We start from the raw sequence: 18,096 nt of genomic DNA on the forward strand, positions 1-18,096 counted from the left end.
TTTTATAAATTCAAGCAAGAAAGATTAAGCTCCTTTAAGTAAATGAAAAAAACGCGGTTACTTAAAAAGAAAATGTTCTCTCTGCATAAAGGACCGCTTCAGCCGTGTTTGTTTTGTGAATGGCAGCTCTCATAATGCACATACTACAGCATTGCTTCTTTAAAAATTATTGGCATAACAACACATAAGACACATTCCATTGAATGGAATGCTTTCCATAGAAGTGCACTGTCCGAAGTGTCCAAACCACAATCCACACTTCAACATTACTGCCACTATTGCTGTAACCTGTTGAACTATTGCTGCTATTCAACCAAAGCATATTAAACCTGAAAGGTCCACCTGTATTTGAAACAGAATTTCAGACAACTTCTAAAGTGCAATTGATTTTGAAATGTTGTTTTTAGTGTAAAGGAAATGCTGTTCACCTACAGTAGATAACAAAAACAGAAACAGGTTGACTAAATAAATATATGAGTACAATCACAGCTAACACCATTAGCTCCTCTGCTGTGTCACTGGGAGTTTACACATTTTTGCAAATAAACATCACAGCTTCAAGCACTCACTGAGACTGACAAACAGGCATACATTTGCTCACACAATGATTGAGGATTTTATGTTGTGAAATATGCTGTCTATAGAGTTACTATATATATATAGTCACACACACACACACACACACACACACACACACACACACACACACACACACACACACACACTTTAACATTTTACAACAAATACTGCATCTGTGTAATTCCAATGGAATTAATGTTAAATATACTGGTGCATGCTGAGTTTGATTATGATAGTACTACAATTTAAATGTTAAATGCTATTATTTCAAAAAGGTGAACTTGCATGCATTAAGCTCTGCAACACAGAGAATCTGCAATGTGATAGAGAATAGTTTTAAAATAATATTTAAAATTGCATTCAATTTACACGACAGACAAAGTTTACTTGAAGTATGTGTTTCATATTTTAGTAGGCAGCATACCCTGATATAGTAAAAACGCACAATATAATCTAACAACACGCAACTACAGAATACCATCACTTAAAATATATATCATTAACAACTGATCCATATAATCCACAAAGATCTGATAATCTAAGGACTTTGACACAAAAACAGAATGTACAAACTAGTCCAAAGTGCACCTGTCTATTTCCTTAATATAGATCATTTGATTAGATCTGTGGATCCAAATTCTGACCTCAATGTAATCATTTCTAAATGAATATGCTTGAAATAAATGACAAAATCTGTATTTTATTGTTTTCTGTCCTTTCTAAAGGTAGGCACGTTTTAACACGAACATAATTTACAATGTAGTCTACTATTGATATAGCCTACTATTTAAGACACAATAGAAAAAAACACGTTGTTTGTAATTTTCTTCACAAATCTATCTATCTATCTATCTATCTATCTATCTATCTATCTATCTATATATATATATATATATATATATATATATATATATATATATATATATATATATATATATAATATATATATCGCTAGATCTACCTAAAACCCAATATTGTTAAGGAGACCATTAATTTTTTTTTTTTTTTTTACTTAACTCTAATGAGTGTAAAATAATCCCGGTTTCTTTGGATCTTTGTATTATTACCACATATGAAATAAAGTGGGTCATTATGTAAAAACAAATGCCACCGGGTTTGCTGAAGACTGTACAAATTAAAACCAGACCACCTCATCCCACGATGTTAAAAAAAAGGAAGGGGGGGGGGGGGGGGGCGACGACAGAGGTTGGGAATCGTTCCTCGAGCGCGACTCTGGTCATTCTCGAGCTGTCACACTTCAAAGAGAAAGACAATGTCTTTTAAAAAACAACTACGCTCATGGGTCTGCCTGAGCCGGGTTATCAACTGCCGGTCTTCTGTGTCAGTCCGATTACCCTCTTTGAAAAAGACCGGCACACTTTGCACCACCAGGTCCTCACAACTAAATAAACTTTCACCACCAGCTACTCACAACTAAATACATACATAAATGAATAAATAAATAAAAGCACATAAGCGCTTTCTGTCATTTGGAAGGGCGACCCTCGACTCCCTTAAAACCACACCATCGCTTGCTGTTTGTTATATTTTACTAGCTCAAATAAAGGGCGTGAACGCTAATTTACATGGAAACCCCTTGTTTGCAAAAAACTGACCTTCAACTAGAACTGGCTGTAAATAAAACAAAACAGCTTTCTTTAGTAGTTCGAGCACTAAAACAAGCCTGCTTTTTGATTGTTTGCATTTATACGATAATAAACTATTTGTATTTTTGAAAAATATTTTTTTCTGACATTGTTTCTTTGTTTTTTAATTTAAAGATTTCTGAATGTACGGGTATGCATGAATTAAACTACAACCAGAAATACACGCGTGTCTTCATCTGACTGCGATCTACATGCAAACCACTATGACCAATCATAAAAAAAAAGTTTATTTTGCCTAATTGAAGACATATGCCCCCCTCCCTTCCCCAAAAGACATTATATATATATATATATATATATATATATATATATATATATATATATATATATATATATATATATATTACTTCAAATTGAATATTAAGGTCAACAGTTGTCCATCATTATTTATAATGTTAGTCTAAACTAATTAGTTATTCCACTTATGTAGGTAGTTTTGTCTAACATCATAATTCGTATGTCACTTTTTCTCTTAAATTAAAAATCGATATTTTACCAAATGTAGTATTGTCATTACAAGTATTTACTTGGACGTACGTTCGATGCTTTAAAATAGCATGTGTTTACACAGGTGGGATAGTGTAGACTACATCTTTTCATAACATTTTTTAAATATAACGCCAGCACATTGAAATGAAGTGTGTAATGAGTGAACGGACACTATATACAAATATGAAAGTGTTTTTCTATGCATGTTGACAAAAGGTTTAAATTAGTCAAAAATATTTTTTATCAGGTCGTTTTGGACAAAAGCCCCTTTTCAGCTGTGTAGAAAGAAAAGTACCACATCTTTAGGCTCTATATATATATATATATATATATATATATATATATATATATATATATATATATATATATATAAGGATTATCTGCACGATTTAAAGATATTCTCGCAAGATATTTGTTAATAAAGTATAACTGTTCTCACAATAAATAATAATAATAAAAAAGATAATCGAAGTATGCTGCTGACAGTGTAAATAATAATAATTAGCGATAACATTTTGATATGAGAAACATGACAGCTTTGTGAAAAGCATTGCCCAGGTGCGTATATCTCGGGACTTGAAAGTATTAGTTGCAGTGTAGGTTTTTCGATATTTTCTTAGTCAAACTAATTTAACATGTTTATTAAATTACTCAAAATGTGTCTTGGTATAAATGTACCTGTAACAACTACAACAATACTACGGTATAGGCTATTGATCACGTTTAATATATTCTTCAAATTAGAAAGATTCCTCGACAGAGCAAATCAATTCCCAGATAATGAACCTCTTTCAGGTGATGGTGATATTAACATTAGACAGCTCACCATAAATTGCCATGTGTGTAGTTACTATAATATTAAATAAACAAATACATGAAAAATGCAAAATGCGTTCCTCTCGGTTCTCAGCTCAGAATGGAAATTCAATAAACTTTTTTAAGACTTATACAAGTAGTGATTATGTTTTCGCAAGCTGAACGTGTTCCGTACAAATGAAATTGCTTATGTTAGAATCTATCTGTGGATGGTTTACTGCCAAAAAGCAATCTAACACCATCTATGTGGTTCAATAGACATTTACCAATTGATCTCATTACCATGGTCTGATTGTGTTAACCCTCACCTTTTTTTGTGGTAGAAAGTATAGTGGGAGATTGACAAACCTTTTTTCTTTTTTTTTTTTTTTGTTTATTATTATTATTATTATTATTATTATTATTATTTATTATTATTATTATTATTATTATTATTAATACATAATGCTTTAATAACGATTTTAAATGATATATTTTGGAAAATAATAACTTTTTGGAGCACGATTCTTATTTTATACATTCTAATTTGTTAAAGCGTGTAAAACAGTCGTGCATACAAAAAAATAATAATAATACAAATAAAAAAAAAATACAAAAAACATCTACACAAGGATTCCAGGATGCAAAGGACCGCAAACAACATCAGTTAGTCCACAAAGAAGCATTTTGTCAAGTGCTCCTTGTGAGACTTTATGGCAAGCTTACAAAACACGTAAGACATCTTTTAGTAAAAGATTCTGAGGAAATGTAACTAAGACAGAGTCTCCTGGCTGATCGCAATGTTACACCAAGCACAACGTCAGCTGTAATCAGGGTCCCTCTACAGGAGATATCAACATTTACCTGATTTAAATACTTACATCCTAATCAACAGACGCGATTCACTCACTCCTACTGTATTTAGTATAGTGAATTTAAAATATACTCTTTTTCATATTAGTAGAACATTTTAGTATGGAATTACTGGACATACAAACGATGCCACGGAATATTTAAAGAAAATAAAGTGAGACTATCTAAGGTAGGCTCATATTTATTTACATAAGACACAACTGCACAACGAAGAACAAAAACAGAAAATAAACTGAACGAACTTATACCCGTACCAGGCAAATTTAAGACATAGGGTTTTGCTAAACAATATGGAAAACATATATGAAAAAATACGGTTAAAAAAAAAAAAAAAAAAAAACTGTAATAAAAATGCAGTGATGAACGAGAAAGCATTACTTTTAAAAAGGAAAGCACTCTAATGTACAAATCAGTTTTCAAACTTCCCTCCCCTGGACTATAGGCGATCCAAATAATAATAATAAAATAAAAAACAAACAAACAAAAAAACTTTAAACTCAGCCGAGCCAAGTAATTGTGTAAGAGCCAGGGCACGTATCAGCGAGCGCATGGTACAGATACACCGACCCCTGTGATTAATTATCAGTCATTGCTGGCCCTGCATCGCCGCTCCTACTCCCTCATTCTCCGAAGCAATGCACACCACCAGCATACCAGCATGACTTAACTGGGGCCCCCAGTGCCGGAGAAGCAGACACCAACAAGAAGCTCCGCGGAGGAGAGACATTCATACACATATGCGGTGCATGGAAACTCCAGAAGAGAAATAAAAGTCCCGACAACTGAAACTGTTTCCACGAATGACCCCTCTGATGAACTTGGCCAGCAATTCCTCCACAATTCCTCTCTCTCCCCCTCTCTCTCTTCTTGGCTGCCCAGACCCCAGAATAAAGCTTCCTGCTTCTACCACATGAAGTCAATTAGGAGAACCCAGAGGGGCCCCTCTGAAAACTCTTGCTCTCAGTGCTTTAAAGTTAGGAGCACTGTCTTGTCTGAATAGAAGGGAAGAGATTGCAACCTAAAAAGTAAGGCATACCTTGCTAGTCTTTAAAGAAAAATAAATACATACAATAAAGTGTAAAAAATCTGCAACAGCTGCTTTTCTTCCTTGTTTTGTACTAAAGTAACAAATAATTTGATGACATGATTATTAGGAGGGTCAAGTGAAAGAGGGAACTAAAACGCTTAAATACAGTTTAAACCACAAAAAACTGAAAAAAAAGGATACAAATAAAAATAGAACCCAGAAGCATGTCAATAACAAAAACAGCAATACTAATAACAGTGGTGATTTGGATGCATACATGAAAACAAAATAATATCACGAACATGAAGTGTAGTTATTTGAAAGCGAACTTACCTGTTGGGACATTCTGAAGAGTAGATTATTGTCACTGTTCTGCCATGTCCCCATGAAGCCAGGCTCAGCGCTTGTAGTTCTGGTCCCGAACTGCATGGACTTCTCAGTACTTGTGTCTCTAAAAGTGAAGTCTTTTGCCCCTTCTAGCTCTCTGTCTCTGCGTGTGTCTCTGTCTCTCACATCCACTTCTGCCTCTTCTGACTGAAAAGTAAAGGTGTATTTGTATTTTTTTTTTTTAAACCTCTTGGCGGCAAGTAGCAAGGAGTGTTCTGTTTAGTTCAGAAGCAGGCAGCTCTGTAGGTTTCCTTAGGGGTAGATGGTGGAAGGGCAGGATGAGCAGACCAAGGAAGGTGGGGTGATGGTAGAAGGGGGGCAGAAGAGGAGGAGGAGAAGAAGGAGGGGGGGAATGCATTCGCTGTGCCACGAGCAGTAAGTTAGTTACCCCAGTCGTTTATGCATGGGATGCTGCCTTGTCTCTCCCAAAGCAACTCAACCCAAACCCCTCTACCAACCACACAAGCACGCCCTGTTTAGCTTCCGCATCTGCCAGTCAATCAATCAGTCAGGTGTGCATGTGCATCACCAAGGAGCCCAGAGAAGAACCAACCAGCCTGCCTGCCTGCCTGCCTGCCTGCCTGCTTGCCTGACAGCCTCACTCTGCACTGCTCTGCTGCTGCTGCTGCTGCTGCTGCTGCTGCTGGTTTCCTTGTCACAGGATAATGTAAGACTGAGCTCAGAGTCAACTGCACTGCTCCTCTCTCAAGCACCAAAGGACATCCCACACTAACCCCTCACTGATACACTCATACACTTAAGAACCGCTGAGCAGGATGAGCTATGAAGGGAGGGGAAGGCTGTCCCTGCCTTATTAAGAGCACGGCTCAGCTGTCAGGCTCATCTCGCACTGCCAGCCCCTTGGAATGTGGGTACTTTTGTTTATCAGCACCAGCACTGAAAAAAACTTGAAGTTCACAGTGAAATAAAAATAAATCTCCTACATGCTTTAGCCATCATACTTTAAGTCTATTTTAGCAACAAAACAAAAAAGAAAAAAACAGCTAACACTGTTAAAGATCAGCAGATATTTATAAATGAAACTAGATTATTATTATTATTATTATTATTATTATTATTATTATTATTATTATTATTATTATTATTATTATTATTTGTCCCTAAACTCATCACATTTTACAAGAATCAGGAAACTATATTTAAGTGCTTAAGAAGTGAAAAGTTAAATGAAAATCAAACATATTAACCTGCAAACAGTCTACTAGGAAATGCTGTGCCTTTTTTCTATTGCTGAGGCTACAAGGCACAACAGCATGCAATGACATCACTGCCTGAAAACCTGCACACAGATACTGAACAGTCATTTAGCAGGACACTGTGCTTCATCAGCTGTAGGAAACCCTATGTGAACGGTTTCAGATTTTAATTAAGAAAAAAAAGAGTCATCTTTAGACAATTCAGTCCTCTTACAGTTGTGGAACAAAAGTCCACTATGAAATCCTCTTGGAATATGGAAAAGAAAATCATCTCCCCTTAACATGAAAAAAAACTACATTAAAGTGCCTAGAGTCATGAGCCAATTTTCATTTTTACAAAGAAAACAAAAAAGACAGTAGCAAAACTTGGACTGATCAGACATTACCTAGGACAAAATGATGTGCCAGTTACTTCTCTCATTGTGGGAGAGAAAAAATAATTAGCATTCTTAAAATAGATTGTAACCATTACAAATATACCAAGTCAGATTGAAGATTGCAGGAGACAGCAGCTCCTGTCTCTTAAGAGCCCTGGTATGGTATGTCAGCTCCTACTAACCTTTCCAGAAATTATGTAAACAGCACTAATGTGACCAAGATTCTTTTATATAAAATAACAAAATGTGTCACTTTCACTGCCACTTTCTCCATAACTAAAGCATTCCTATGGAGTTCATTGTTTCCTAGTCTTATTCTCTATTTGCTTTTTTTTTTTTTTTTTTTTTTGCTGGAACAAAAAAATAAATAAAGGCGTCTAACGAAGGATCAGTGTCATTAGTGCAAACTGACAAATAATGACAAAATGTCGACTGGTAAAAATCTTTACTTTTTTGCTTTCGCTTTCAATCTGCCACTAGGAAAATTATATATATATATATATATATATATATATATATATATATATATATATATATATATATATATATATATATATATATATAAAGACATCAGCTTTGTAGGAAGCCACTGAATTAGTGTCTAAAGTACACACACACACACACATAATATCCACCTGTGGTTAACCGGGAAAGCATCAACATTGTCAATGGTGACAATACTTTTAAAGCCAACTATTACCCATTTAAGCTCTCCCTTTCTAAAATGTACTCATCTCTTGATTTCTGAAGTGGCACTCAGTGTTTCAGTCAAGCTGCCTGCTCAGCTCCTGACCATCCCACTAATGGCTGTTATTTGTGGGAGGCTTAAGGTCATAGCCAAAAGCAAACTTCCTCTCCCCCTCTATTTCTCCCTCCTTCCTTCTCTCCATCACCATTGCTCACTCTCTTTATCTTTCTTTCTGTCCTGTAGTCCACTGCTAGTTAGAAGAAAAAAAAAACAGACACCATGCAGCAGCAGCAGCAGAAGCATAGACTCCTTTATTAAAACTACTATTCTGCAAGACTTGAAATTCCCCTTAGACCAAGCCATGTCAAAGCCGATATAATTAACTAGAGGCTCAGCAACGGATCAATTACCAGACAAGCAAGTGATAGTGAAATCAATGAAAGATCATCAGCCACATTATCAGTGTTTCAACTCATTAGGGTAAAACTGAAGAAATGTTCTCAAAGAGAGTCCTAGCGAGGTGGCATTATGAAACAAAGGGGCTCATTTGGAGGCCCTACTGTGAACAATCTGTAGCAGAATTAGCTTTTCTTCTTTTTTTTTTAAATTTCTCTCTTGTCGTCTTTTCTTTTTGAAACCGCGTCCCCTGTAACTAAATGTGACAGACTGTGCGGAGCAGTTTATTAAGACACCAACTCCAAGTTTATTTAGTTCATAAACTCTACCCTGAAAAATCAATAGACTCTGTACAGGGATTATTAGGCTGACTAGCTAATACATCCCGGGGTCTAGCCTCCCTCCCCCCGCTTCCAGTTAGCAGCCTTTAGACAAAATGCAACCTAAGTGGACTCAGACCCAGTCAACACATGAAACCAGAGGAGGGAGAGAGTTAAGAGAGAGGATTATAACATGCTGCATAAATGGACAGCTTTCATTTAATCAAACGCAGAGCCAATTCACAACAGAACATTTAAGGTTGAACATGCCTACATGCTGAACAGTTATGAAAGAAAGAAAAAATCTTCTTTTTCCACCAGCAAGGCAGTAAGACGCATAAGGAATTCATCATTCTTAAGTCCGTGACTATATTTCTTGTCATTACTTTAGAGGACTGGTGGTTGTTTGGTTTGAAATCAATGTAACATAATGGCAGCACCCGAGTGCAGATGTGAGAATAGTAGGCTCTGAACACAATGGAAGTTGGGGCTCATGTAGTGTGATTCATAAACAGCTGCATTACAGACAATTAAAAATACTAAAAGAAGCTTAAAAAGTAATGACAAGTCTTTCCCGGTGTCTTCACTTCTAGTCTAAATGTTTGTCATTAGGTTTCTTGTAGAACCAGAATTAGAATTAAATTTAAAAAAGTGTATTTATTTACCTATTAAAGCTAAAAGAGAAGAGAATATCATTATAAGCAAACATCACAACATTTACACTCTGCTGAGTTTTTAGAACAATAAAGGCCTTTGCATTTTCTGTGTGGTTTTCAGCCACCTCAGTCTAAAACAACATGAATATTAGTATGCTTGAAACCACATCTTCCCTGAGAATTAAACATAGGCCTAAAATTGGCACCCAGAAACTAAACTGTACATAATAACGTATTTGGTTACATGAAGAGTTGAAAACATTTTTTAAAAACAACAAAAATAAAACAACTAAAGATTAAGTTCCATTATATTATTTTCTTAAAAGTCTCCTGATTTGATTAACCAGTTTCAAACAGTGCTCTGACCTCCACAGCACACCTGCAACATTGTGTAAAACTACACAAACAAAGAAGCTTTTGGATCACCAAAGATACTTGTTTAGCTTAAATACAACTGCCACTGAAATGCCTCATTAGGAATCACAAACCATTTGTTTAGGTCTTTAGTTCAAATAGTTCCTTGTGTAGTATTATAAACCATTGGAACTGAAATTGTGTTATTGTTTTTGACAACAATTTGACAGCTTATTCAGGCCACTGGGAGGAAGATATGTAACAATGACAGTCACTTTTGAAACATCTGCCAAATATGTGCCCTATTGCTAATTTTAGGCGTTACAATTTGGTGATTGATTTCACAGTTCTGCATTTTGTGCTCCATAATCATTCCCCGGGACATCAAAAAGAGACCAACCCCTTCTCATCATCCACCCTTCGCAAGCCTCTTAAGCAATATATTAACTCATTTCCTGGCTTGCAATGACATTGACCTTGCCTTGTACAGTGTGTTTCCCTCCAGCTTCCCTGGAGCAGAAAGTAGAGATCAGTGGTTTCTTCATGTGACATCCTCCAGTGTGCTGCTCATACCTCAGCAGCACAAAACTGTCACTGTTTGTGCCTGAGCATGAACGGGGCCGCAAGACATCATATGACAAAAAGTCATGACCTGGGTACAATAAAACAGCAACAAAAGAGGAGAAGGAGGCCATTAGAGGCCCTTTTAACTTACTAAGCAACTCATGAAGAAAAAAATAGTATATATTTGTACAGTGTAATCACTCTTCTATATAAATACTGAGCTGTATACAATATGGAATTAATTGAAAGTAAGTGTAAAGGCAAAGAGAAATTTTGTGATAGGAAAAAGACAATAGTAAAAAGTAGTTGGTAGTGTTGTTTTTTCTCTTTTAAAATGTAACTTTTAGTCCTTGCTCCAAAATAAGTTCCATATATGTACCCAGTGCTCCAGACAAGGTTTTGGGTGATTGAGTAATTTATTCTCCAATTTAGACACTATTGCCTCTTTTTCACTGTATAACCGAGCTGCAATGGGTCCGTGCCGGGCCCTCATGGTGCAGTTAAGAGGAGCCTGGGTTGTTTTCCCACTACAGAGCTGAGCCGCGCTACTGACATCACATGCAACGAAAGACAGTTGTTATTAATTATTGCTATTAATTAACTCAGTTTACCAAAAGATGTATAAACGAACGATGATCAAAAACAGACCAACGGTAAAGTTGTATCTTGTATCGCTACATTTTGTAAATATACTTAAGAATTTCTTTATAATCCACAATTTTGACTGATTATATTAACTTAATAAAGTTCAATTAGTTCTGTTGAAGGTATAAAAATAAGGTTTTAAAAATATGAATTGCCAAAGATATCCTGTTTTAAGGATAGTTGTCTTTTTTTCTAGAACTGTTTTTTGTTAGGGTGCTTGTGACGGGGTCACCCCTGCCCCGGGGTGTGTTTTGGTTATTGTGCGTATAGTGTGGGTTATGTAGGATGGGTGAATTGAAAGGTTTAATGGTGTGTGAGCACAAGGAAGTGTGTTTGTGTGTGTGTAGAATAGTGGTGGCAGGGAGGCAGTTAAAATCATCTCTGCAAAAATATGTGGGAATGTGGCTGGAGCCGTGAATTGAGTAAGTGATTAAATAATTAATTAAGCCTCCAGCCACAAGTGCATAAATAGTGTGATCATGGGTTGTACGAGTCTGGTGTGTTCAGAGGCGGAACAAGAGTTGGGAGGTGAAGTAAAACAAAAACAAATTCCAATTGCTATTCGTGCTGGTTTTATGCCAGCGTGGCACTTGTTTGGTTTTTTCTCTGTTTATTTTGGCCAACTTGCCATTTTGTTGGTGTTTTGTTCAAACCTTTTGTTTTGTTTATTTGCAATTACATCTGCACACCAACGCATTTCACTCACCATTCTGTGTCCTGCATTTCCAGGCCTGACATCACACAAGCCATCATGTCACAGTGCTTAAGAAAAGAAGCTGAACGAGAATTGTAGTTGTATGTATGGTACAGCTGTATTTTATTTTACTTTATTTTTGTAAATAAGTTTAGAATTTTAGGCTTTTTTATATTAATATAATAAAGCTCCAGGATAATACATATGGTAGAATTTTGTGTTTTTGAGTGTTTTCAGTTGTGTACTGTACCTGCGGTTTATGCGGTTTACTATTTTCTTCAAATCGTCAGAAATTCTTACATAAACTTTCTCATTTGTGACGCACAATCTTCCTGAACACTTCTATCTGCCCACAGAGAAACTAGAGCCTGCACTTCATCAGTGTCCCAAGACTGTACTTTTCTCTCATCACACTCACTGCCCGCCATGTTGTTTGTTTGTTGTTTGTCTTTCTGGAGTCTTGTGAGGTCGGAGTTTCACAGTTTGACTCTTGCTCGGCTCAGCAAATAGCAGAGAACCACTCATACCCATACTGAACCGTACCCTCACGGGTCGAGAGTGCCAGTGGAGAAAGGGATATATGTGAGTAAACTGTATTTTGGTTGAGTAAAATGCAACATTACCTTGAAGTCGCAAGGTCTTCCAATAAATACAGTATATACTTTAATGCTAACTTATGGGATTTGCATTAACTACAGCCTTACATTGTAATCGTAATGTTACTTTGAACTACTGTACAAAAACTTTGTCTTACAATAAAAACCTCCCTTTTCTTATTTTCCACCTGAAAAAAAATCCAGCAATGTCTTTTTCACAGCCATTTTGTCCTGCCTTAATAATATTGATAATATTGTAGTCCGAGAAGCTGGTACTCTCATTGTAGTTTGCGACTGCATTCATTGATTCTCCTCCCACTAGTACAAGGCTGTTACAGTTTTTTTGTTTTCTGTAAATCTTCCATTCTCAGTCTCTTGTGCTCCCCCTTTCCAAATTGACAGACATGCTCCCTAAAAGTAAAAAAAATAATAATAAAATTCAAACTACTATAGCAATAAAAAGCATCCCGACTCTCTGCAAACACAGAATATTGTATTTATTATAAATTTACCTTCCAAAAACAGTTGACAGGTGAATCCTGAAATCATGAATCCAGCCACTTATTTACCAGTCACAAACACGCATTGCAAGCCGTACTTTTTAAATTGATTTTTAAAAGGACTTATTGGGCACGTGTGTCTGGCAATTCCCAGGCAGGCAACAATTAGCTGTCCCAGCATTTGTATGACCCATTCTCTAGCAACCGCTTGCAGTATAATAACAATTGACCATTGAGATGCTGGGAACCAACGCTAGAAGCTTTATAACATGTGAACTGAAGCTGTGCAGCAAAATTGCTATGCATATTCTTTATGCATTAAATTAAAATGTCAGGTGTAATTCTGATTTTTTTTTCAATGCGTAAAACACCCAGTGTGCAGCTTATCTGGTCGCTGTGTGTACCCTTTATGTATATTTGTGTATGTATATGTGAAGCATGCTCTGGATGTGGCCAGGATATAAGAATGGACTTACTAGTCCACAATATGTAGCTCTCGGCACATATGAAAACTGGTGTATCTTATCCATTATTGAAGGTTTCTGCAACGTGGGACACTAGCATGTCTGATGCTTGACACAACATGTTGCACATGTCTGCTGGCTCAATCCGTCATGACCCACTTGCGACCAGAGATGTGCTTTGTTGGTGGTGGTTTTCTGCAAACGCTGCCATTCCAAGAACACCTGGGAGACTGGCTTGATAGACACATTGCTCAATGCAGCCAATGCGGGTTCATAGGCTCTCACTACCATGCCACAGAAATCCTTCTGTTTACCCCGATTATTGGTGATAATTATAACACCTCTCAAGCAGCGGATCACAGAAGAGATTGAGAAACATTTGTGGTTGAATTTATTAAGTTTCTTTTTGTTTTTCTAGATGCTATCCATTACTACAATAGATGTTGTGTGTCCCTGCGAACTACAGAGCCCTTTATGAACTTTATTGAGGCAAATATTTTTCTTGCCTTTTCGTTGGTGCCTATAAGTTTTATTGCTGCCCCCTAACATGTACAGGGACACAGAGGCCCGAATGTTTGTTGGGGAGTACTACAGTATGTTATAGGGCTGTCCCATGTAATGGTTAGCTATATAGTATAAATGTTATGTTATTTTCATAACCCTGGTTACCTGAAATAGAAATGTAACCATTACTGCATTGATATTTACCCCTTAACCCTTAGCGGTCCATTTATTCAGTGCTTGTCAGGCTTGTCAGGTCCAATTTATTTTCACACGCACTGTTTATTTTACACGTGCTGTTTAAAATATTTTTTTAGAGTAAAACAGGTTTAAAAGGCACTGAATCAAATAAGGACACTCAGTACTGCATCTCCAGCCAAGCCCCACCCCTTGTTCGCTGTATTTTTCACATACCTCTTTATAGACCTGCATACTGATAAATCCACTCGTTTTATCACCAAACTCCTCAATAATGCAATCAAAGTCATTATTTTATTACTACAACATCTCAAAGAGCAATGCAAATGTCTGTAATATTCTTTGAGTGCTGGATGCGGAAGCAACTATCTCCTTTGTTTGTGTCCATGCTATCTCTGTGGTGCATGGGGCTATCAGATACGCCCTTTTTTTCAGCTTCATTCAGCTCCTATCAGTCATACTCGGCCATTGAAAGGTTTTCTTTGCTTTTTCTGGAAAAAAAAATGACTACAGACCTGTGCTTTACATCTTTTTGATGATGTTGGACAGAGTTTGATATCAGACTGGAAAGGGAAAATTGTAACCGCAAAGGGTTAAAGACCCCACACCTGAATAAAATATATCAAAGCTGCTTGACGAGCCTGTGAGCCAACACAGCATATGGAGCTGCTGCTCTCTGTCAGACTGGAAAGGAGGTGGATGGAAAGCCTCCAATTCTACAGACTGGTTGACGTGAAATGCCGAGATCGTCTTCGGCAAAAAGGCAGGACCGGTATGGAGCGCAACCTTTGTCCTGGCCTCTGTAAAAATTAAGCAGGCTTTTGCAATGGAGAGTGCCTACATCCCACTCACCGACTTAGCAGGGGTGATAGAAAGCAATAAAGATGCTTTGAGCGATAAATATTGGCTCAAATGGAGGCTTCATGAGTCCATTAAGCACCACATTCAACCTCGAGCCAGCCACCGAGTCCCTTTCAAAAATTGCCCTGTCAGAAAGTGAGCTCCTGGGGAGACCCAATCAAATTTGACATGGCAAGATGAAATGGCTGCCAGATAAACCTTCAACGTGGGAGATTTCCCCTTGTCAAAAACGTCCTGCAAAAATTGCAGTATAACCCACAAGGCAGACACCACGTCTGAAAAAACACCCACTTGTACCTCTACGGGAACATGTGGGTGGTGCTCTGGCATTCTGCAGGATGTCAAGGACCTTATTAGAAAGCTCCAGACTGCTCAAATCCAGCCGTTCAGTGGCCAGACGCAGAGCTACAGGCTCTATGGGTCGGGATGCCACAAGGTCCCCAGTGCCTAACCGAGCAGGCCGCTGCGCTTGGACAGTCTCCATGGCTGGCCACTCAGGAGCTGGAATGAAAGTTTCTTTGACCAAAAAGGGGCTACTTAGAGCACCTTGGCCCAGTAAGAAGGCATATAACAGTTGCCTCGGCCACTGGTGTGCCAAGCCGTTTTCTGTCAGTGGGTCCCCACCTCCTATTATGGAAAACCAAAGGGGACAGTGGGTTGATTACTGGGAGGCAAATAGATCTATCTCTGCTCTTCCAAACCTCTTCCAAATGAGGCTCACCTGCTCGGTGTGAAGTCACTATCTCAGTGTTTTTATGTCCTCGGGAGTGGGCCATGACTGCATCACAGGCTCGGCGAGCAGCTTTGATGTATCTTATTCAGGTTTTGGGTATTTAAGAGGTAAATACCCATGCGGTAATTACATTCTGTACCTGTAAGGAAACTACATATCACCTTCAACTTTTTATCACAGCTGAGACTTTATATGATACTGCTCTGTAACTAAAGTATGTGCAAAAAAAATCAGTTTCTGCATCCCAACACAGTTCACAGTAAAAGAACTCCAGTGACTGAATTATACAATACCAGCACACACACAAACACACACACACACACACACACACACACACACACACACACACACACACGGTCAAACACACACACACACACACACACACACACACACACACACACACTGAGCCTGCTCAGCATACTCCTGCCCTTCAGTAGGGTTCACATTAACAAGGCCTGTGCACTTTGTCTCTTTTTTCTCAGGAGACGAAAGGAATGAGTTCCATTGCCTGCCCAGCAGCAGCCACAGAACGACCTCTGGGACTCGGACAGACACATATATCTGTAGCCTTTCAGTCATTACAGCAAGCTCTTAGCAGGCACTTACATTAGGCCAAAGTAACCCAGGGTTCAGCGAGTAACTGCTAGCCAAATACTACCTGTATCTAGCCTGACAACATAACTAACTGTTTGCAAGAATAGATTTTGATCAACGATCCATAGCTTTAGGTAGGCTTTCGGTCTACGATATATATATATATATAGAGAGAGAGAGAGAGAGAGAGAGAGAGAGAGAGACGAGACGAGACGAGACCATTTACTGTTCACTCTGGCTGATAACACTACGTAACACAATTTTTGTTCCTGGGTAGTAAGTGTTATTTTCTAATTGCTTATGCCTCAAAAGTATAGAAAATGGCTATTATTCCCCACAAACTTTGCTTTTGTGACCAGGACAGTGATATTTTGAAATTTATCTATTTCCAATGAGAAAACGGGCGAATTTGTGTCCTTTTGTTCACATAAAGTCAGAAAAAAACAACATATGAATCTAAATTAACATGTATTTATACTAAAGTAATACAAAAATGACTACAAAAGATTTAGAAGTGAGTAGTTTTTCGAGATTTACGATTATACTGTAAATCACTTTTACGAATCAGCCCCCAAATGTAGTCTCCCACCATGTTCTCGTTATACTGTCCTTGGTAGCGGCGTTCAAAGTCTAGTATATCCTGGTGGAAGCACTCGCCTTGCTCCTCCGAGTACGCTCCCATGTTCTCCTTGAATTTATCAAGATGAGCATCAAGGATATGGACTTTGAGGGATATCCTACAGCCCATTGTGCCGTAGTTCTTCACCAGAATCTCAACCAGCTCCACATCGTTTTTGGCCTTGTGATTGTCCAGGAATCCCCGAACCACTGCGACAAAGCTGTTCCAAGCCGCTTTCTCCTTACTAGTGAGCTTCTTGGGGAATTCATTGCACTCTAGGATCTTCTTTATCTGTGGTCCGACGAAGACACCGGCTTTGACCTTTGCCTCAGACAGCTTAGGGAAGAAGTCTTGAAGGTACTTGAAGGCTGCCAACTCCTTATCTAGAGCTCTGACAAATTGTTTCATAAGGCCCAATTTGATGTGCAGTGGTGGCATCAGCACCTTCCGGGGGTCCACCAGTGGCTCCCACTTGACGTTGTTCCTCCCCACAGAGAACTCGGTCCACTGTGGCCAGTCCCGCCTGTGGTAGTGCGCCTTGGTGTCCCTGCTGTCCCAAAGGCAAAGATAGCAGGGAAACTTGATAAAACTGCCTTGGAGACCCATCAGGAATGCCACCATTGCAGCCTCTTGATGCCATCTCAGAAAAATGCAGATATGTATCCACTTAGGCAGCTGGAACTAAACTGAACTGGTGGGCTTAAGGCCCCTGTATTTATACTATTATTTATATTACTAGAAAGTTCTAGAAAGTTCTAGAACTTACTCCAAGTTTACTCAGCACTGAATCTATCTGGAATGTTCTGGAAAATAGGTAAATTTCAAAATATCACTGTCCTGGTCACAAAAGCAAAGTTTGTGGAGAATAATAGCCATTTTCTATACTTTTGAGGCATAAGCAATTAGGAAATAACACTTACTACCCAGGAACCAAAAAAAAATAATAATTTGTTACACACTGTAATTATATTTGGTACAGTTGGACCCTTTTTGTTTTTTTGTTATTAATATTACTTTTAAAGTAGTTGTATGAACGATTTTAACCACAACAGACCTTTTCTATAAAACATTTGTTATTTGTCTAAATGTGTGTCTGTTATATATTGACCAGGCTTGAACACTGATGTGATTAACAAACAAGTAGTTTTATTTCACCTAGTACAAACTCTGTCAAGAGTAGTTGTCTATTTCACTGTACTCTCCACATACATACATTTGTGTTGTCCTCCACCGTTCCTTTCATTCCCATAATCCCATTCTCTCTTAAAGGCAAACTGACCAATAAACTCCATCAGTCTTAAA

At 37.8% G+C, this 18,096-nt stretch overlaps 1 protein-coding gene across 4 annotated transcripts in view; it reads right to left on the bottom strand.

Annotated features, from left to right (window-relative positions):
• LOC121295031 (zinc finger protein basonuclin-2-like) overlaps positions 1 to 18,096 on the bottom strand; it is a 309,188-nt gene that overhangs the window by 195,433 nt on the left and 95,659 nt on the right. For all 4 annotated transcript variants that reach the window (XM_041219342.1, XM_041219318.1, XM_041219326.1 and 1 more), the window contains one exon: positions 5,764 to 5,964. In XM_041219342.1, the coding sequence (XP_041075276.1) occupies positions 5,764 to 5,964 (201 nt within the window). The remainder of the gene's footprint in view (positions 1 to 5,763; positions 5,965 to 18,096) is intronic.

This window comes from Polyodon spathula, chromosome 2 (assembly GCF_017654505.1).
Source record: "Polyodon spathula isolate WHYD16114869_AA chromosome 2, ASM1765450v1, whole genome shotgun sequence".
Classification (NCBI taxonomy): Eukaryota; Metazoa; Chordata; class Actinopteri; order Acipenseriformes; family Polyodontidae; genus Polyodon; species Polyodon spathula.